Source organism: Polyodon spathula, chromosome 17 (assembly GCF_017654505.1).
Source record: "Polyodon spathula isolate WHYD16114869_AA chromosome 17, ASM1765450v1, whole genome shotgun sequence".
NCBI lineage: Eukaryota > Metazoa > Chordata > Actinopteri > Acipenseriformes > Polyodontidae > Polyodon > Polyodon spathula.
Genome location: NC_054550.1, coordinates 6,216,624 through 6,240,023, shown reverse-complemented (window position 1 = coordinate 6,240,023; position 23,400 = coordinate 6,216,624). Strand labels below are relative to the sequence as shown.

The following is a 23,400-nucleotide window of genomic DNA, read 5'->3' as shown; positions in this document are numbered from 1 at the left end:
GCAATATGGGTTGATGGTGTATTAAAACCAAAAAGAACAAGGAGGATACAATCACTTTAATGTGAGAGAAAATAGTAAGAGACTGGGTTTTTAATGACTGTACAGTTCTCTGGCCCTGCATTGAAACCAGGTAGAACCTGTACTCCAGGAGGTACAGAGAGAACTGGCTAACACTACTGGCTAACACTGGAGGTATGGATTTATTAATTAGTCCAGTGGCATCCACAGATCTGCTCTTAATTCACAAAAGGCTGAATTTCCATTCAGTGCTAACATTACAAAAGTCCAAAGAGAAGTGAAATGCATAGGCTGCTGTTGCATGTGGCTTGTTTTACTTGAACATTTAGGTGGCGTACTTTAAAAAGATAAAAGGTAATTTTCCAGGCAAATGTAGCTTTTTATAATATTACTGTATAGTGTGCAGTAGACACATTATGTTATATTTATCCAGCACATATTTTGTAGTTTTATCTGCATTCAGATATCACAAACAGCCGTAACTCGCACTTTAAATTCTGCAGTATCGGTATGGTACAAAAGAAGATGAGGAAAAGAGGACAGGGCCAACTCTGGAATCACTAGCATCTGCATGTTAAGGATAAAATAATACAATTCTGTCCAGCACCAAATAGATTTAACATGTATATCCAATCATAACATTTGCAATGTGTTTAATTTACTTTAAAAGCAGAGTTTATATACTTTGGCCTGTGGTAGGGAGGTTTTGCTGAAATGTAAAAATCAAAGGAAAATCAGCTGCAGATAAAACTGCTTCTGGAGGTTTTTTAGGTATTTTTGCTATAGCATGTGAGATTCAACAAGACCAAGTACATTGCTCTGCAGGACTGGATTCTGTGTGGCAACAAACCTCACAATCCCACTGCTAGCCTGGCCCCAATCAGACAAGCATAAGGAGTGGGGGGTCAGTTTTAATTATTTAAATAGAATCTGTAAAATGGTAGTAACACAATTTATATAAAAGCTTTTATAAATGCTTGTGATGTTCCTGGATTAGAAGGGTTTTTTACAAGTGTAAAAAACTGTAATCCCTACGGAATGGTCTGGACACTGAATAAAATATATTCAGCTTTGACAACAACATTTTGCATGTGGGCTTTCTAGCTTCGAAAATTCATGTTTTCATCGTTGTGGTGCATGCTGTACTTGAAATGAGGTTCCGGTTTTCTATTGAGTCATGTTTGATTCAGTATTTACTTTAACCTGCACAGACGGAGAATAGCAGTTCATTTGTGCTGGCTTGTCATTATGAAGTCATGTAAAGAAAGAGAGAGAGAGAAAAAGCACGCAAATCCAAGTGTAAAAGGCCACATCTGACAGAAAGGAGAAAAATGTGAACGTCTCTGCAAGCTGTATTATTTCTAACAGAAGATGAAGCAGATTCATTAAATGTGTTAGTTTAGCTGTTTTAAAATGTCAACGGGGCATTCTTTGGTGAACGACTGTAACATCATGGTAACATTATGCTGTGCAATCTTATTTTTTTACCTACTGCATACCAATTCATTTTTTTCTACTAGCTTCTGAACCATTTATTCCTTGAACAACTAACATTATAAGCAAAAAGTCCAGTACCACATAAACCCTTATATTAAATACTAACCAATGAGGTCCAGTAAATGTGATACACCACAGGCACATTTATCAGAACCTTGTGAGTGTTGGCTACACCATGGTAAGCTTTGGGGAGTCTTCCTTTAGCAGACTAATTAATAGCAGACTAAAGTAACAGGCTATGGGGTTGCCTCCTAACTATGACGATGGTTAAAGCATGAAGTACTTTGTTGTACGGTATGGGAAAACAAGGCTTTCTTAAAAATATACAGTATTTATTTTAAGTGTGTATATGGCTATGATGTCTCTAAAATATACTTCATACGAACAAACACAACGTACCACACTCTTTCTATAATAAAATGACTGATAGAAACTAAATATTGGTTATTGCATAGTTACAATTGTACAGTACAGTGCATATACTCTGTACTAAACTGGAACCGCTGAATTCAGAATTGTTGTATCGTTATAGTTGAATAGCCAACCTGGTCTCACAAGGAAAACGTTAATAAAATAACGTCTTGATGAGGCTATGGTAACGTTAACCAGTTAACGTTTTGCTCGATCAACCACCATGCTTTGCGGCTACATTACCACAGAACAACAAAGGTGTCACCTTTTCAGTACTGGATTTGTTTCAAACATAGATTTTTTTTTTTACAACACAAAACTGGAGGGCGGGCGCAAATTCGGGGCCTCTCACACTTAAGCACCTCCGCCTGTGTGTGGAGCAAAACATTAACTGGGTAGCGTTTCCAGAGTCTCAGCAAGACGTTACTGTGTTGACGTTTCCCTTGTGAGAACAGGGTGCAACAGCACAGAAGATAGTCACAGTATATGTATATACTATTCAGTATGCATACATACAGATAAAAAAAAATGAAACACACTTTAGCACAAAGAATAATATATTAACTTTACCCCCCCAAAAAAAGAAAAAGAAAAACAAGAGCACTGGGCCAGTATAAGCAAGTCAGCGAGTGGAGATGTCCAACTCTGAGATATCAAACGACTGGCTGGAGCTGGAACGGGCCACACATACACTGTAGAGGGTGCTAATCAAAGCCAAGCTTCTGCAGAGGTTTGTGGGCATGTCAGCCCCCGGCCATTTCCTGTTTGCAGACTCCGATAACAGACTGGGAGGAAGAGCTTCGAGTTGCAGAGATCAAAGACAACTTCAAAAGAGGCCCAATTAACACACCCGAAAATGTACCAGTCCGCCCCGAGAAAGGGTCCTCCAGCCACAGTGACAGTACAATGAGCTCAACCCAGGCCTCTGAGCTCTAGAAGGTCATTTTACTCTTTACAGTGATAGGCATCCTGTTTTACAGTCCTTTTAAAGGAGCAACATTTGTTACAGGTCAAGGAGTTTCATTTAGCTAAATAAAAACGGTTCCAACAGAGAACAGCGGACGTGCATGCTCCCCCCTTTAACTTCAATGACTGAAAACAAAGAATCATGTTCAAACTTATCAAAAGCTTTGGAATGGCTTGGATACATATTTCAAAATCTAGCTTGGCTACAGTGATGAAGCTGAATGTGCAATACAGTAAATGTGTTACAGCATCTTTGCAAAGACAGAAGCAGTGAAGCTGTAGGTAAGGGTATTGTCCACAGCAAAACTACATTTCTGAAAGACAGAAATATTATTTGAATTGAAAATGGTACTGTGTTTAGTCACTCGAAGTAATAAGTGTGTTACAGAAAAACTAATTACACTGAGTTGAGAATTGAATATAGTATAACATTATTATAAATGTTGCATATGCAATACTGTATTGGAAGTTTCTCAAGATAACTGCAAGATAAATGTAAATCATATCACTTTGCTAGTGTGCAACTTAGAACATCTGTGGGAATTGCTCATTCAACAACCTACCCTTCCAGATTTAAGATGTTTTATAACCCTACACAAGTAACAGTAATTCTCTCCACAGGATAAAAGGAACAGGGGAAGAGACAGCTGAAGAAACACATTTCAGCTGGGCTACTCTGATGCAAATATACAACTAACTACTGTAGAACACTTTCTATGTATGAAGAACAAAAAAGCAATCAGAATTCTCAAACACAGAAAGGTTCTCCACCACTCTCATGGCTCTACCACAACCTTGGTGAATCTACGCTCAAACTAAACAACTGTGCTTCTGTTAAGAAAACTGAACTCAATCACTTCAAAGCTGAATGTCTCCTTATTCAGTAGCATCCTTTCAATCCCCCTGACAGACACTTACTGGCCATAAAGTGATCTTTACTGAAACCCTGGGTTTAATTAGTGGTCTCCTGTTAATAATCTATTATCAGCTAAAATAAATAAACACACACACACACAAAGGGGGGGGGGGGAAGGGGGGGGGGGGGGGGGTTGTAATGTGTATTTGTATTTTCATTATTTTTTGGTTAACCCCTTTAAGTTTACTACTCAAGGAAAGTGTAGCAAAGTACTGTACTAGACAAGCAAAGATACTAGACTAGAAATGGAAGGAATTTAATGGATCCTGTGTGTAATTCAAGTTGTACTGTAGTACATGTGGTAATATATATGCAGTTATCTCTGAGCCACAGCTATAAAGACTAGGAGCAGAGAATACTTTTTCTGTTGTTCTACTTCTACTAATTCAATTTTAATTTCCTCATATTTTTTCTTCCTGAGCACGGCAGTGTCGTCTTTCATTTGCACTGCGATCAAGTAGAACGATATCAAAATGACAGCACTCAATTCCAACCTGCCACTGTTATGAACTCTGCAGTCAATGTAATTGCCGTACAGAGACTAAGCACCGACAGCACCGGACAGGAGTGATCACTGCTTTATAGAGTATTTCCAGTTTAAATGAGGTGACTTTCACTGACCTGAATTTCATACTGTAACCATGGTCCACATTGAGAACACAGTAAAACAAAATACCTCATGGAAATCCCAACAAAATCCTAAAACCTGATCACATGATCAGGTTAATAACAAGATCAACAAAACTGACAGGTACTGCACAGTAGCTGAAAGTATACAGTATTGAATGCCAAATATGTGGTTATTCATGCATGCGTTTATCCCCAGATTCTTATAAACTGTTTGGTAAATGCACATATTCTCTAGTCCACGGCACAAATTCCCAGAAACAAACGTTTTCCATCCAAACATGTTTGGAAGGGCAAAGCCCTGCTGTAAAATGTAATTGTTTCGTATTATGATTTTAAAATTACTGTTTATTTAATTATTTTACCCCGCCGCCCCTGTGTTTAGTGTGTTTTGTTATTATAATTTATGTATTTTTAAATATGACGGTGTAGCCGTGCATTTTTATTTTGTTATTGTTAAATGTGTTCTGACACAGGCGACGTTGGCAGCTCATCGTCTGCCAGTAGTAAACAGAAAACCCGTGCAAAATGTGGCCGAGGGATTACCAGATAATTGATAGCTAGTTAATCCCTTGGTCACAAACATAAAAGCCTGCAGTTCTCACTGCTCAGGGTGGGTTGTTTGGAGGAGAGAGGGAACGAGCAAGAGAGCAAGGAGCAGTGAAGGCGATTACTCAGCCTGACCTATATGGTTTTTGTGTTTGTGATTTGTTTTATTTAAACTTTTATTTTCACTCTATGATCAAAGTGCTTTTGTTAAATCCTTTTAAATTTATTTTTACAACTGCAATCCTTTGTCTATGTGTCTCTCAAGCCTGACGTCACCACTCAACCATCCCTGTCACAGGAACAAATTGGATTTTGCTGTAGAGGCCTTACCAGTCTTACAGTACATATTAAAAGGGCCCCTCAGATCTTCATTAGCATCTCCCTCACTGGTCACCCATCACTAACCTGTCTGGGATGTCCCGCGGTGCTTTATTCCCTCCTGCTCGAGGAGACACTTTGGCATTCTTGTTGGCAGTCATTGTCACCTCTGCCCTCAGCACTCCTGGTCACCTGGAAGAATGAGTGTACAACTGATTGTAATGAACTAACTGTACACTGTCTCTTGACACTGTTCAAGTCAGTAGCTGTCTTGCTAGCCCCCTTAACACAACCCTATAGAGAAGTGCGGAGGAGTTGTCTCAGTAAAATAGAAAAAAAACAGTGGTGCACCTTCTAACAAAAATATACTAACAACAGCCAAATTTCTAACAGTCATTACAGTACATTCACAATTGGACAGTACTGTACAAGGTAGTTTAAAGAGACAACCTTTTAAATGTATGAATAAGATCTCAAAGCAGGGCACTGATGATCTTTTGATCACCCGTTTTATAATGTACACTAAGTATATTTTTAATGAATGAGTCTGAGCCCCCCCCCCCTTTATTTTTGGAAAGCACATAACAATAAACCACAGCTTAGCCCTCACATTTTAAAAATGGCTGCTCGTCCCAAAAATGGATTGGAAATAAAATTTACATAAAATACATGTGTCATAAATAATTAAAAGTTTGCTCTTGTCTTTTTACATTTAATTTATGCAATTTAAATGATAAATAAGGCTGACATCAAGGTCTGCACACAGTACATACAGTACCAGCCAAGGGGCCCTATCTTAATATGTGATTTAATTAACCTCCAAAAAGGGATGGAAGTACAGTATGTACTGTGTAACACCAGATACTATACATAACAGCAGTATTTAGATACTCCATCGTTTACATCCTGACTTGTGGCTGCGGGACTTTGCTTCAACATTGTGCTATCTTGTTGACTTGAGACGTGCAGAGCCTTGTTTCAGCCAGGTATTTAATTGCTTGATTGAGCGCAGGTGTTCAGTTAAGTACTGAAGATCCTTGAAACTGGTTTGGAATGGACTGAAAGAGCCTCTCTGTACAGTATCTAGATCAATAAAGTAGGATCAAAGGGAATATGCTTTAGATACAAAAGTACCCTAACGAGACACACATGCCCTGTTAGACACTGTATTAGTTTCCACAAAGAGCCCTACTTTTGTTTATTTTTTTTATTTTAAATATAATCTAGTGTGGTAAATCCAATTAACTAACAGTAAATACTGTAGAACTAAAAATGAATAAATGGTGCACATCGTGAACCCTACAGTACAGTAGCATTGTTAAACACGCTGCTACTTAAAATGATTACTAATTAATGCAAAACACTTATTATTCATTTTAAATTATAGAGGAGATGCATATTTTCTATATAATAGGAGGAAGCAACCTTTCCAGTAAATGCAGAATGCTTGTGCGTATCCTATACTGTTTGGAAGCAGTTGCCAAGATTAACAAGGTCAGCCTCCTGGCTCATTACAAGAAGATTATTTTTTCCCATCAATGTGTGTACCTAGCAAACGGCTCACTGTGTTTTTATTGCAGATATTAGTTTTACAAGCTCCGCTGGAGAGTTGTGGTTTCAATGTTCAGAACCCACAAAGCTTAAACTAAATATTATGAGAGCCCTTCCCTTTATAACCTGACCGGGCAATTCAGAATGCAAACAAGTTCTAGGGATGATAAATTAGTCATAACATGGTTTATACACTCATGGGCCTTTTTCAACACATTTTTTTTTGTTTATTGTTCTTTTGCATTTTGAAAAAAGACCCACAGTGCCACCTACTACTGAGTTTGACCTTCATACTGTAAAACAAATCCGTAAAGCAATGCTGTATGTGTTTATAATGTTTATAATGGCAGTCGCTCGCTGCCATACCATACACAGTAGTATGTCACAAACCTTTTAAGTATAGTTTGGGTTTCTTGTAGATTTGTGTTCTGACAGGCTTGATCTACAATACTGTAGTCCTTATTGTACCTCCAGAGGTACAACAGCCTGGGTATGGCTGCCTTGAGATATATAAAAAAACAAGTGCCAGAAAGTGTTCCAAGAGACATATTCTGAAATCTATACATGACACTGTGTAGTTATAGACTGCTATACAAGTACTCTAGTGCTGCAAGTACTGTTAAGTGTACTGAAGTAGTGATACCATGATATTTCTACTTTTTTCATCCATTAGAAGGAACATAATTACATTCATGTTGAATACAGAATTTATGATATATATATATATATATATATATATATATATACACACAAACACACACAAGAGATTTATTTCCTCATGAATCAATGTAGCATTGTCCAAAATGGGTACTTAAATCAATAGAGAAAGATATGCATTTTCAATTCCAGGTCATTTTTTTCAGGTTATTTAAAACACAGCAAACATTTTTATTGTCTGAAAGTGCTCCACAAAATCCTTCAAACAAAAAGAAAAAAACACACATGGAAGCTTTTTTTTTTGGCTAACATCCACGTTATTCATCATTTCGAAATGCAGCATTTTCATCAACTCAGTCGTCTTTTAATCATCAGGCTCTAAATCTGCTGCTTGCAAAGCCTGGAATCCATCTACACAAATGCATATCTATAAAAATCAACAAACACAAACAAACTAATGTGGGAAAGTGTCAAAAAAGGCACGCTTTAGAAGTACTCTACATGTATTTGCCAGATTTATTCATCCTCCAGCATGCACTGTAACACCTCAATTAAACAGGAACATGAGCGTTCAGCAAATACATTTCAGTTTGGAAAGATTAGTAGTCACATAATAGTGTAAATCATAATACAATCTCGAAGGAGGACACTAGAACAGATGATTGTTTACAGGAAGCTGTTGTCTGAAAAGCCTGGCAAGCAAGCGCTGAGCTCCAGTCTGCCTGCAGATCACCATGAAGACAGCTGGAGGAGACAGCCAGCATTCCTCCTGTCAGCTATTTCCTGTTAGAGAGGGCTACTAGAACATAGATCTTCGTTTCACTCCAGAGTAGGGAGTTTCGTAGTCCTGTGGTTTTTACTCTTTCAGATTCTTAGTAGTAATTTGCATCACTTCTGGGATGTGGGGGTCAAGTTGTGTCTAGTACATAGCCCAGGTCAGCCTCCCTAAATAAATAAACGTCTTATAAAAAAGGTTTGACTTTGCATGGAATGAACTCTTTGATCACAGAGGAATATTTTACAAGAAGCCTCTTCTCAGCAGCAACTTCTTCACACTGTCCTTTCTGCTGTATCTCCCCCTGAAATATTTCCCTTGAAAAGTCAAACTTATATGCCGGCCAGCAATTGGCAGTACATGAACCATGATTTCAGTTTTATTATTTTACCAATCAAAAGATTTAGTGGTTAGCTTAGGTGGCAGGAGTAGGAGGTTGTGGGTTTGAGTCCTAGCCAGGACAGTCTGGACCGAGTAAAAGCACTTGCAGCCAGGCTGGCAAGCCGGCAATGTATCCAATAGGACTACATCCTTTAAAAAGGTATTTTAAAAAAGGTGTAAGACCTTATGCAGCTTCTCAAAATGAAAGGAAAGCTACAAGATAAAAGCTGCAAAAGAATCAAATGCAGGAATGATCTCAGTGAGAAGCTAGTCCTCTGCAGTGTTCGCACTGAAGGAAGGAGAGGCTGTGCGGCAGGTCTCGGGGGCTTCAGATTAACACTAACATCGGGTGGAATTTCAGCTCACTTTCCGTTAAATGGAAACTAAAGCATGTATAACGTCACAGACTCATAGCATTCCACATGTACTGTACCGGGGTAAATTATGTATTGTGAGTATATGAAGAACAGACTGCTCGACTGCAATATTTGCAAAAGCTCCTCCAGAAAGAGTAAAATCACAAGGTCTACCGCTGGGGTCGAGGAATCTATTGTGCATCAATGAACAGTGATACACTTGAACGAGAAAAAAGACACACTGGGATATGATGCACAACTCGACATACTGTGTAGTCTGTTGTAAAATGCAAACTACCAATTTATAGAAAGAATATGGACAGTGCCTACAGTACATGTACAGTTCACCACTGATCCTGCAATGAAGGAGAGCACTTTTTGATAAAAGGTGCTTGAAAATCTATCATAAAGTGGATCACTATAACATTTCTGCCCAGCTAGCAAGTCTGACATTGGACAAATCACGACAAGCATCTCTGAACTGGAACTTGTGCAACACAAGAAACCAAACTTGTGAGGTCATCTGTAGTGTGGTGGAAATACCGTACTAGACAGTTTCCTGTTTTTTGACAAATACAAAATTCTGTGTCAATATAATAGATTTATCCACACACAGACAACAACATCCCTCAGTAATCACCCTGCAGGCTCCCCAGTACGTTTAAAACCTTTTGCGTGTTTTTCCACTGTTATTTTTCCCACTAAGGACAGATAAGCAAGTGCAGCCTTTAATGCTGACCCATGTTACACAGCTCCTAACAGGTTGAAAGCTCTTAGCCTTACCTAAAGCAATCCAGGGAACAATTCAAACAAAACATGGATACTAATGGAAATATTTCTGCTTTTCTGAAGTATATGTTTATATCAGCCTGAACCCTAGCCAAGTTCTGATTGAGACACGTTCCAAGATATAACCTGAAATCAGCCAATTGTGAGTGGCCTGATTCTGTTTTATTTTCTATGGAAAAATCATGTGACTAGCACTAATCAGAAACACATTTTTATATATACTGTACCTCCCAACAGTATTGGCTTGGGATATTAACCTTCCAATCCAGAATCCTGGAAGCAAGTCATATTTCATCTTGTGATGCACATAATTACTGTACCTCAAATCAATCAAATAAAAAGGCAATGTGTGCTGGCACATCCAGAGCTTCTCGAGCTATGGTCTAGATTAGGTCTGCATCTTTTCAAACTTATTATAATTTTTACTGTTTTTTTTTTTTTTTTTTAAAGCCTACTACCTCTGGAATTCAGCATCATTTTATGGGTCTTTTTTTTTTTTTTGCAGTTTTAAAAAGAAAATGCATAGGTCCGAGGGGGTGGGCTGGGAACCTTATCCTCTAATATAAAGAGGGCCACCAGGAAACAAACTACTTCACAGCCTTATCGTGCAGAATACTGTCTCTGAATCCAGCTTGTGATTACTGTACTGTACAGTCTTAGCACTACCTCTCAATCTACAGTTCATCTCCCTCTTACAACAGGGCATACTGGAATGCAAACTCTAGCAGTACACACAAGGTACCATTCACAAAAGAAATGAAATCTGAGAAGCTGTAGGGGTTTTGAAGTTTTCAAGTCTCTAAAGCTGAGAGCTTTAAAGTATTCCTGTTTGACAAAGAATGTCACGCCTAGGTGTAAACACGGGCAAGATTCTGTAGAACTTAGGGACACTCCCTCTCTGTCCATCCCATTGTGTGACTAAGCCATTCCGAGTCATGTAATAACTGCTGCTTCATTTGAAGGTTGTAAATCATTGACCAACATTGGAAAACAACAGAAATATTTTATAATAACTTGACTGTAGCCACAGTATAAGGCCCTTTATGGACAACTGATGTGAAACACATATTGCAGTAAAACACTGGTGCTGCAATGGATTAGAAGCATGTATTGCCTCCTATTATTATTTTACCATTGATAACTCATACCACTGTAGCAGCCCTATCGCTGCCATTGCCCCAAAGTACAGCACCATGTATTGCCATTGTAATGACTGCATTCCCTATGCCTTGCATCAGCCAAATAGACTCAACCACTTGATAGTATTAGCTGCTAGAATGCAAGACAGCTCAATCTCTCCCTGAATCAGAAACAGTTTAAACAGCGGGCGTAACCAACGGGAATATTGGTATCATGTGTAAACAATGTGTGATGGTACTGTATAAGTCTATGAGCAAGATTTCAAACAGGTGGAACATGTGGTACAGAACAGCCTGAAAGGGGCAAGATACTTTACATTTTTGATGAGGTGGCCTAACTGTGTCCACCAAAGAATCGAATGAAATGTGTTTCACCATTTTACTTTTGCATTGGTTTTTCTATGTTTAAGTTTTCTGTTTTCCTAATTATACAGTACATAAGTTTACAGCACCTACATTTTAGTCACATTTCTTTTCTTAACTGTTTAATATGTGTGCTCTGTATGATTGTGTGTGTATGATGTATGACTCTCACCATTTCTGATTAGGAATCACTATAGTATGCTTACAAACTATTCCAGGTTAGAAAGCATAAATATCATTGTTTAATGACAGGTGAAGGATTGTGCACTGAAACATGTGCAACACTGGCATGTTTCCACACTTCACTCCACAATCAGCCACGAGCAGTCTTTTCAGAAGGATTTTGCTAGAATAGCTAATCAGCATGGCAAACAATTAGCTTTTTAAAAAACAGCATTACAGAACCATACCAATCACACTTAATTGGATATTAAACATGCAAAAAATGACTGATCTACAGTAAAGTATCCCTTTAATACTTTTCTAAATCCTACAATTTTGTTCTAATTAAAAAGTGCTGCTACATTGCCTTCTACAGTATCTCTCTCTGAAGCTGATAACACCTTCCCCAAGTCATTAGCAGACCCCACTGTTACAGCAAGGACACTCAATGAAAAGTTCCTAATATATCACAGCCTTGACAACATCATTACTAACAAGCTACGGTTTCTCTCTTTATCTCAAAGTGGCAGGCCAATATATAGTAGCCCACATGTGTTTGACACAGTATGGAATGTTCAGAAGTCAAAATAATAGACAAGATCCCTGACCTTGTCATTTTTAATAGTGACAGATGCAAAGGGCAAAACTAATGTTCCATACAGGAATGATAAAAGAAGCCATTTATCTTCCTCAATCAATCCCCATACTAAAATAATCAGGAAATGGTTCCAAGTATAGCAAAGTTAACAACAGATCCTTGTTTTTTAAGATTCTGTATGAAAAGTTCAACTGCATAATAAAGGGAACAGTGAAAAATGTACTGAAGCTAAAAAAAAGGGGGCAGTAAAGTAGATTTTAAAACCTTAGATATTTTTAATATTCAGTTTATTGAGAAAAGTGTGTGGTAAGACACAAAATGAGCATTCAATTCTAATATTTGTGATCTACTGTTGTAGGGTCTACTTTCTAGCTTAAAAAAACAAACCTAATGTAAATTTCTGTAGCAATTGCCCCAGGTATTTTTTCTTGGCTTACTGTACGCACTGTATGTAAACAAAGTCTTCCTTCAAAAATGTCAGTGGTTTTGAATGAATATGCTACTGGTACCACAATTTCAATGCATTGTTCCATTTTTCTATTTTAAATTGTTTAGCCATTCATATAAAATAAGCAGGCCGAGCATTCACCCTGTCACCGTGCTGCTTATAAATGTTGAATTACTGAACAATAACACATCTTTCCTTTTGACAGTCTGCAATTACATGGAAGCAATTAGGCACTGTCATCAATAACACTTTACAACTGTGAGTAAGACATATTAGATAAAGAGGCCTTATTGAGGCACACAAACTCCTCCATGATATATTTATCTACAGCTGTGGGATAAGAATGTCCATTCTAAATGGGTGACCACGTACGTCAATGCAGTGTTCTCTGCGTGTCACAGCATAGAAAAGATTCTGGCTCTGTTTTGGGGCTGTAGTAACGGGTGGCAAGAGTGTTTTGTTTACACTTTTCTTATTCAAACACCATTGCAAGTGTTCTCTGCGTGTCATGTTTTATGTCATGTTCATGTCATGGCTTTGTTGTTTTATCTGCGTCCGTCACACACCTGTTGCTGTTGTCTCTGATTAAGGTTTACTGCCAACTCATCTCCCCTGCCGGTGTGAGCAGCAGAGTGTACAGCAATCGTGTAAGAACCCCGGGAAAGGACAGGGGCTGCTCTGCATTGTTTCTGTGTTGCTATGTGTTGTGTTATTTTATTAATTCGTTTGCTGTGCGTTTTAAATGTTTACAATTCTTCATTTGCTTTTATGTGTCTGCTGTGTCTTTTCATCGGCCATTTCTCTCCGTATCCTTATTTTTATTTTTCTATTTTATTTTTCCTTCTTATATGAAACTTTTTTTTTTTTTTTTTTTTAATTATTTTATATGATGTTTAATTTCTGTAAGTCACTTTGGATAAAAGTGTCTGCTTAATAAAAATAATAATAATAATAATAATAATAATAATGACTTATGAGTGCTACTTACCTGTATAAATGTGTATACATAAGAACATAAGAACATAAGAACATAAGAACATAAGAAAGTTTACAAACGAGAGGAGGCCATTCGGCCCATCTTGCTTGTTTGGTTATTAGTAGCTTATTGATCCCAGAATCTCATCAAGCAGCTTCTTGAAGGATCCCAGGGTGTCAGCTTCAACAACATTACTTATAGTAACATGAAGACTAAGCCACACATTTAATAATATCTCCATATGCTGGGGAGGTCACTTCAGGATATTTTTTAAAGGAGTAATTCAATTCAATTTAATTGTAATGCAGGCCTCACTTTCATTTAGACTTATAGTTATAGATGCATAGCATAGAACCACATGTCTTGTTAAGCATCCCAAATACATGTAATGCTGTAGCTGTTTGTAAACATGTCAGTATGACGACACATTGAAAATGATTGTGCATGGAACTGGCATTAAACTGGCAGAACTTGAATAGAACTTGAATAGAACTACATGAATAGTATCTATAGCGATGGAATAATCTCTAGACGTGCTGGAAACCTTGAGCAGATTGTTTTTGTATGTACTGTATTCAACAGGTTCCGAATTTAGATTTATTTTTTTAATAAAACGCAGTGCTGCTTTCATGTGTATGTGTCTTAGTAATTGCAAATATGAATATCTTTATACAGTACATGCAGCAGCTGGACGTTACTAGATACTAATAAACTCCAAACATACAACCTCATAAACACGATTCAGGCTTTCATCACGTACAGTAATGTTTGTATGTTTGTTCTACTGCACGTACAATCTGCTCTCTTCTAAACCTATGTAAGATTTTGTACAAGTCTAAAACAGGACCTAGTTGGTGAATGACATATGTCAGTAGATTATCATACATGTCATTTTTGTCCAGTAAAAACAGTCACAAACACCACGCACCCCCCACCCCCCCCCCCCACCCCCCCCCCCCCCCCCCCCCCCCCCACCCGCCCCCCCCCCCCCCCCCCCCCCCCCCCCCCCTCCCCCCCCCCCCCCACACCCCCCCCCCCCCCCCCCCCCCCCCCCCCCCCCCCCCCCCCCACCCCCCCCCCCCCCCCCCCCACCCCCACCTATTTTTTTAAGACAACAATATCAGGAAAAAGCCTATAGGTCACATCGGTGTATAAGTCACTCCTCCTTTTTAGGACCCCTTAAAAATAGCTAGAAAATAGACTTATACAAAAGTTTTTACAGTAAGTCTTTCCAACATTACTGCACCATGTTGGCATTTGACAAAAATTAAATCACTACAAGTTTCCACCTGCCTTGTTTGGAGAATGCTTTTGGACCTTGTAATAGGATAATATTAATAGGTAACACTCACTTAGTTTGTTCATATGAGCACAAATAAGGTTTATGCATTATTCAGCGTTACAGTACCACTTATTACCCTGTAATGTAGATTATTGTTAACAAACTGTTACAGATTTTTATTGATTAATACTGGATTTTCCATTTTTGAATATCCAGCTTGTGTTTTGTGTTGCTGTTAGTGTCTAACCTTTTACTTTGGCTTTAATTAGAAATTGAAAAAAAAAAAAAAAAAAAAAAAAAAAAAAAGCTTCTCTGTAAAGCTAACTTCCAGTCGTGTTTCGATTAATCAGCTCCTTCATTACAAAACTCTAATAAAAAACAGACTGAAGGCCAATCCATCGGCCAAACACTCTAAAGGAACGGAAAGCAGCAGCCACTGGCACATCGGCTTCAAACTCAACCCAAGTGCTGAGCGACTGCTTGATTAAAACCAGCACGCATTGCTTCACAGCTCAGGGCAGCCATAGAGCTGCCCCACTCCACTCTGTTCGGCATTCTCCAAGTTTTTGATTGTTATCTTATTTTTGAAGTTCATAATGCTTTAAGCCCCCTTTTATGTTTTAACAAATCACAGCATTCCTTTTGCATAACAATGGTAACACACAGCCTTCAGGGCTGCATTTAAAACACCCATGGCCTTTCTTTCAGGTAAATAGGACTTCTTTGCACATTGTTAATGGTATTTTTACTTTAGTGCCACAACTCAGCTAGGGGACCATCCCCTTGGAAATCCAATTAGAATGTTTTTACTTAAATGTTTAAGTTTGACCCTTCGTTCACTTGATGGATGTTATTTCACCATTTCAAGGTAAAATCCTCTGGGAAACTGCAGTCCAGCCTTGACAAACAGAACCCTACGTGCAAAAAGACTTACTTGCATGCATCAGCAATACTGTACACTGATCTCCCATTGGGATTGTAACAGACACTATGATGTAACCATTTGATTCCTTTGTGTGATATACTATGTGCCACATTTTGGTAACATCAATCACTTTTTAATGCAGAACAAAATGAAAGTAAGCCATAGGCAGCTGTAAATCCTTCAGAATGGAATGAATGTGACAAAATGACCCTTTACAATTTTGTTCTGTACAGCAATATGAATATTGCCCTTCTAAACTAGATAAAGTATTGCAGGATTTCTAAATACAAAACCAACAAAGGTCTTTTAATTATTAATATTGTTGCATTTGGTGAGTACCAATGCACAGAAATTGTCAACTATACCCCTCTTTAAATTGGCAAAGGCAAATTTTATACTGAACACAAATCCTTTGGAACAAACTGGTTCATAATGTGTGTCATGTGAAAGTCCCACATGTTGTTTAGCTTTGTAACCTTCTTATCTGGATATCATTTCCTAAATAGTTCTCTTATCAGAAGAGTGCTTTTCTATATCCCTCTCCCATTCTGAGGATCTTTTCTCTATAAACATGCTACAAAAACAGAATCCCCAACATATTTTTGTGAAAACATTTCTTCCTGTTTAATAAGCTCAACCAATTCAGTGGGTTTACAATAACCATGAATCTTCACCACTTATTTACAGATTCCAGCTGAGTCACGCTGAAAGGTTGCATAATTCCTTTTAATTCCAATGAATACAGTAAAACAAACTTGTGCAAAGTATAAAAACAGAAGAAACAATGTACAGCCCAGTAGTAACCCAACTACATTTCAAAAAGCACAACAGGGAGCCCAATATTTTAGCAGCAGAAGGTAAATTTTAATCTGGTTTCCAAGACTGATACATAAATACCCCCCAAATAAAAATAAAAATAAAAAGAATGGAATCAAACTTGGACACAAAATAAAAAGTTGAAAAAATACATGTGCGATGCAAATTATGTCTCTTGTCTGTTATATTTATTACCTTTGTGTAAAGCTGCAGCTTCCACTGGCAGCCAGATCAGACTGTTTTCTGCTGGTCAGCACGAGTACAGCAGAACAGTATAATGTTTTAAAACCACCATGGAACTCGTTCACAGCAAAAGGAGAAGCATAGCTTGAAACGTAAATCTCAACATTTTCCAGACTTTACAAACGATCATGAGACGTTACCAAATAACCTAATCACTGGCATTATTTATATTACTAGTCCATGGATTTCAATTGATTAATACCACCCCAAAATATTTATCCTTCAAAAAGTAAAAGAATCATCCCAGCTATATCGAGTCATTTTAAAGAGGCTCTTTCTGTAAGCTTTTGCAATGCCCACACATTCCATGTCCACTCACCATAGTGGAAGGTGTTTAATTCGACTGCTGAATTCCTCAATACATTTCCTGTGGAGTCCCTTTCTGAGTCCTGAAGTCCTTTGAAAGAGCAGCTCTCTCTGACCCTGCCACCCCATACACAGCAGCTGCCCCTACTCACTCCTTTCAGGCTGAGCAGTGCTTTCCCAGCCCAGATGGAACTCATTTGAGTCATTTTTCCTGAACATTTTTACTTCTTTGCTCTTTACATTTTTAAATAGATAATAAGCAAGCAGAAATTGTTGCTTTCCTTGATAAACTGTAGCAAATGAATACCGTAACAGGATAAAACAAGCCATTTCAAAGCATACAGAATATGTTTCACTTCATGCATGCACTAAATTCTCCCAGTCTACAAGAAACAAAAGCATATAACACAATACAAATATGTATTTGTAATCATATAACATATGGCTAATATAAAATATGACAAATATACTACATAAAGACATGATCATCCATTCTGTATAAAATCGTATATTAGCTGCCGTAAATCCTATTTAAAATGTGAAGTACTGTAGTTCACCCTCACCAGCAGTAATTATAATATGTCAAGATAGCAGAGGTCAGTAGAGAAAAATGAAAAATTGTTGGGATGTTTAAGCTGCAATTTGTTGTCACATGAAAATACTGCTGTGTCTTGTCTTACTGTGTTGTGAACTTGTGGACATTTTAGTGATCTTAGGAAAAAGTAAAGGAAAACAAAGTAATGCAATTGGTGCATTCAGACTTGCCATAAAGCAGGGCCAAGAGATGTACCAATTTATACTGCTAGACAAGGATGAAGGAGGTGGGTCATCAAAACATGATCTACTTCCGTGAGCATTCCTACAGTAGCTGGGTCTCCAACTCAGGTCAAAGGATTGCAATACCAAAAAGACGCATTTTATTTATTTCACATTCAAAGTTTACACAAGGCTATGAAAACTTACAATACACAAGCACACACACCTGGACTGTCTGACACCTTGTACATGTGAACCGTTGTGCTTTAATGTGCAGTATCACTGAAATGCCCTGGTAAATGTAATTTACTAAATACATCATGTACTAATGGGAAGGGCACACACCTGTCTCATAATCTATATTGTAGGCGTAGTCTAGAAATACTGCTACAGTTTATATTATGTGAAATTCCTTTGCTGAGTTCCTTAGTTTTTACATTACGGTAAAATATAGTCAACCAGTATCAATTTAAAATACCTGTTCCAGCAAGATCCAGTACATCTACAATAGCTTGCATCTTTTGCTACAACATGGACGTGGATTTTGGATTATCTTAGCCAATTCCAGAGCAGAGTGGGCCGTTATCCCACAAGTATGCCCTCTAAGCTAATGAAACTTTAGAATCTATACTATACAGCCCATACTATACCCTAAAAGCAAAATTGCTCACTGCTGTGTATTGCAAGCTTATAAGCTTTGACATCATCATATTTAACAATGCATGCTTGTATTGTGAAGATTATCTTAATATGTAAGGTGTGCGTTATTTGTAAAAAAAAAAAAAAAAAACACAGCAATGATTATCAAACAATTACACAGCAGTGCTTCACTGTTGAGACCTGCTCATTCTTTCTCCATACTGTAGCCTGTCAAGGTAGAGAAAAATACTGTTACACAACAGAGCTGTATGGTTATGGTAAACCACAGAACTGAAACCATTTGTGACGAGAACATCAACTGTATGGGCCTGTTTATGGGACATACTGCACATGGTTTTTTACGATGTTTTGATCATTCTGAGAGTTCTACTGCTTTGGATTTCAGCTGCTTTAGCTTCACTCCCTGTGTTTGGTACCATGTGAATCTAGCAGAGTTCAAAGGTCATAGTCTCCCATGACTTTCTGGAATGAGGAAATCAAAGACAATGGCATGGCATTCAACAGCGAATGTGAATCTAGCTAAATACTGAAGCAACAACAAAAGAACCTAAAAAGGCAAGGGGGTTGTGTTAAAATGTCTCTAGTCTCTAAACCATTCATTATGTTTGAAATATGTAGCCTCAGGCTGCTGGAAGCTTCATATGAATAAAGGCCTATTTGTATTTATTGTCCCTGGAGTGCAATCTCCCTTCTTTGGCCCTACATGTGCTCACTGTAAAAACTCCTCAAGTTACAAAACACCCTGGTCACGCACTAACAAGTATTTCCCAATCAATAAATCAATCATTCAAAACACCTTTGGTGTGTACCACTGATGCCCCCAAAGTAATGTAATCAGGCTACTGAGACTCATTATAAATTAATGACATTTTATAACCCAGTGAGGTTTTTTTTTGTTTTTTGTCTGATTGTATATAAATTAAATTATTGCTTCTTAATAGTTCTATAACAAATGTTGTATTAATTTAGGAATGCTTTTGAAAACACGGTTCAAACAGTGCTTAAAAACCCTTTGTGAAAAGTGTACAAAACATTTTTATTAAAAGGAATGTATAAAGGGCAGATATACCCTCAACATAGACTAAAGTCCAGCCTATACCAGAGAGAAAGCATCTCAGGTGCTCTCCTGTTACACCGTTTTGGGAAACAAGCAGGGAAACATGCAGCCTTCTTCCCTGACTTTCAGCTGTCAGACAAAGGCAAGCCAATCAGAAGGCAAGGCCATTGTCAGATAGAATACAAAAGACACACTGTTTAGAAAGTTCAAGAAAAAACACAGGGCTGCTCAGCCTGCTAGCTATTCCACTGAGGAGTGTAAAGAATGAAAATTACTCTGCTCACATTAACCATAGGCCTGCATAATAATTTCCCTTACTTTCTACCATATGTAACCTCACACTGTATGATTTTCAAATGTCATGACTTCATTAAGCAGTTTGGAATTGTATTGTTTGCAAAATTGTGCAATATTTTATTGCATGCAATAAAAGATTGAAAATGTTATACAATCACAATTTAATTGTACAATTTGTTGCAAACTTAAACGTTACCTAAGGTAAGGCACAATACATAATACACAACATTATCTATTACTTTCTCTAAAAGACAGATAATAATAATAATAATAATAATAATAATAATAAATAATAAATAATAAATTAAATGAAAAAAAAAAACGATAAGTGATGGCCAAGAATATAACGTTACCTACTTTCTTTAAATAAATAAACAAACAAACATGTAATTGATTTTATGGTAAAATTGCTGTAGCTTACATCTCCATGTGTCGAACAAACAAAAGCAACAAAAACATATTTATTTATTGTTCATGAAAATGTGTACAATTCTCCCAGAATCATAATGATTTCCGTCTAACACAAAACACGTGTTTTGCCCACTTAACTGTTGTGCACCGCTATTTAGCAATGCCACTATAAATTACTATAAAGTTTTATAAACCGAGGATAACGTTCAGCATAAGTATACGACCAGAATTTGTGTATCTAACATAAACTAAGACAACCACATCAAAATCTTTGACTAAATCGTACAGCATAAAGATGTCGTTTTATGAACTTTGTACATTGTTAAAAACGACTTAGCATCTCTTACATATAGAGGATCACAAACACATAAATGGCCAAATATGGTCACGTTTTCTGTGTACGTTAACGTAGAAATGTTTACGTTTTCTGTTTAGCCTAATAGAATCCAACTGTTTCTGTGTGACATCATCCCTGACAGATATGCCAAAGTTAAGCTGAAAACTGCACTGCCGCACTCATTGCTAGACAAACTTTTTACAGCAAACTCAAAAAACGTTGCAGACAAAAAAATGACGATTTTAATTACCTGGAAGCTGTAGTGTTTCTCTTTCCACTCCATTCTCAGTTTTGTATTTCCCAGACAAACATCTGCCCTATTAGCTAGACTTCTGTAAAACCAGTCGTTTCAGCCGAGATACCTGCTGATCTTTCTCTACAACTTCCTTGCATCACCTCTTCCAACCAAAAATGAGCCCGGGGAATCCACAGAGCAGGCTGGGCTAGTTTCCATGGTAACATGTTGTTTTCCCCCTCACTCTCTCTCTTTCTCTCCCTCTCACACGCACACAGGCACAGATACTGCAGGCAGTTTCATGAAAAGCTTGCGTTTGCCTTGCTTCAGTCTCATTATTCATTTTTTCCCCCCCAAGGCAAATGCCATGGTTTCAGAAGTTTGAATGCGTATCTGGGATTTTAAGAACTGTGGGGGTGGGCTATAGTATATTGAAAACATGTATTGTGTTTTCAATATAATGTAAAAGTGTAACATGTAAAAAAGTATGACATGGATTCAATTCCACAACGCTACCGGGTTTTTTTGGATTTTTTTTTTTTCGGTATTCTGCTTTATGAATGGTGCTTAGACAAGCTTGTGCCCTGCTGATAAACCAGGTCTTTACAATTTACTGAATGGCAAAATTAGCATAGGTATTCTAAGAGTCAGGTAGGGTAGGGTTTCCAGTCGCGTTTGAAGCCTGGGCTTGTCAATTTTTATAATGGGGTAAGGCTATTCCAGTATTATGTGGTCTATTTGAATAATTATAACACAGTAGCTGACTACCTTTTTAAAATTATGTTTACCGTTTTAACGAGTTACTTCCCATAATGCACCAGATAATACTGAACATTTTCAAATGTTTTGGCTGTTTTTGCGTCTGCATGTTGGTAGACCCAAGTCTAAGTGTGAAGGCAAATACATGCTGTAATCCTGTTGCTTTAGTCTGCCCTTATCCTCTGCCAAACCAGTGCCCTATTATACATGCTCAGTGCAGAGCCCCAAATTCTTTGTAAAAATTATTATCCCATGCTGAGCCATGCAGGATCCCTTTTTTAAACCATGCACACAGTATACAGACAAGAGCTGTTCCTATAGAAAGCCAAATGATGGTTATGACATCAACTCATTGTCACATGTGTAACATAAATTGTTATCTCCACTGCTGGTACCACCGCACTTTGTATATCTACATACAAACAGTATATGTTATACTCTGTTAAACTGACTTGTTTGCATTACAAAATTATTCAAGTTGAGCTGGCCTTGGAACCCCTAAAGATGAACCGATTTATTTTCACGGCAGTAAGCACATTTTTTTTTTTACTTTGACAGTTAAAATGTAGAGTCCCACAGCTGGCCTAAAGCATTTACAGCAATCTAAATGAGTGGAGAGTACTGGTTTACTGTGCTTGAGCACTGAACTATGTCAAAACGATTCCTGCATTTAGTCACAGGGTAAACAATGCCACAGTGTTTAAATTTAACTAGGCAACATAGCATCCTTCACTACAAAGTTCACTTTCAATGTTTTATTGCTTAAAAAACAGCTCTGTGATTGCAAAGGGCTGATAATCTTACAACAAGGACAATGCATAGCTTGTTGCATAAATAAAACCCTATCATCTAATGGTAAAACTGGGACCAAATAGGTTTCTGCTAAGCTGCTCCAACACAAGGTAATTGCGTTCCTACATTTTCATTAGTATACCTCAATAAAATAAAATAAAATTGCCTTAAGGCAAGGTAGGTGATTAATTTGCTGTTATAATTCACGACAGCCTTTCCTCTGCCAAGCAAGTATACAGCTGGAAGGGCTTATTTTATGAAAATGAAAACAAAAATCTGATACACACCCATCATATTATGCAAACTAATAACCAGCACGCTATTTATAAAATGCAATAGCATCGGTGGTCATAAAAATGGATAAATGTCATAAACATTGGCTGATATGCTCAAACAAATCCTCATAGTCTGCAAGTATTTGTGTGCACTGAAAAGTTTGGCATGCTGCATTTAACCTACATGTCTTCTTTCCTATCAGTTATTAACTGGCGTGAAACACAAGAGTGTCTGGCTCTGGCAGAATGATGTTATTGAAATAAAAAACAAAATCCCGCACTGTTGACTCAAGCTTTTGGAGTTGAGAAACACTGCTCACAATGAGTATATCATTGAAAAATGTTCTGTTCTCAGCAGCATGCTCCAGCCAGGTCTAGCCCTCTCTTAAAGCTCATAACACCCTAGAGGAGTTCATTGTCACTGCCAAAGATTAGGCACCCATCACTTATTCTTTTGAGACATGAGACATTTATCTCTCAGTAAGCTTGTACTATTCACATGGGTTTTAGCAAAGTTCACTTTTTTTTGTGTTCCTTTGAAAGTACCAGAAAGTAGTAGATGATGGCATACTGTACCAGCATGCTTGTCATTTTTCTTCTCTCAAGACTGGACTCAGGAATGTTTTTCGCTTTTCCAGATTTTATCTGGCTCCAGTGTAAGCTAACCTCCAATGGCCTCCCAGAGCTTGGCTCATCCTGCACAGCTGTAAAGCTTTCCCGCTTACAGCTTATGATTTTGGAAAAGCTAGTGT

The 23,400-nt window shown here is 37.7% G+C and overlaps 1 protein-coding gene across 2 annotated transcripts in view; it reads right to left on the bottom strand.

Annotated features, from left to right (window-relative positions):
* LOC121329486 (DENN domain-containing protein 2B-like) overlaps positions 1–23,400 on the bottom strand; it is a 66,363-nt gene that overhangs the window by 37,772 nt on the left and 5,191 nt on the right. Inside the window, exons 1-2 of one of the 2 annotated variants that reach the window (XM_041275055.1) lie at positions 20,838–20,994; positions 5,390–5,494 (exon numbers count right to left, since the gene is read on the bottom strand). In XM_041275055.1, coding sequence (XP_041130989.1) covers positions 5,390–5,463 — 74 coding nt within the window. In that variant the 5' untranslated portion in view covers positions 5,464–5,494; positions 20,838–20,994. Of the gene's footprint in view, positions 1–5,389; positions 5,495–20,837; positions 20,995–23,400 lie in introns of those variants that run through there. The other variant, XM_041275056.1, reaches the window with a different exon arrangement.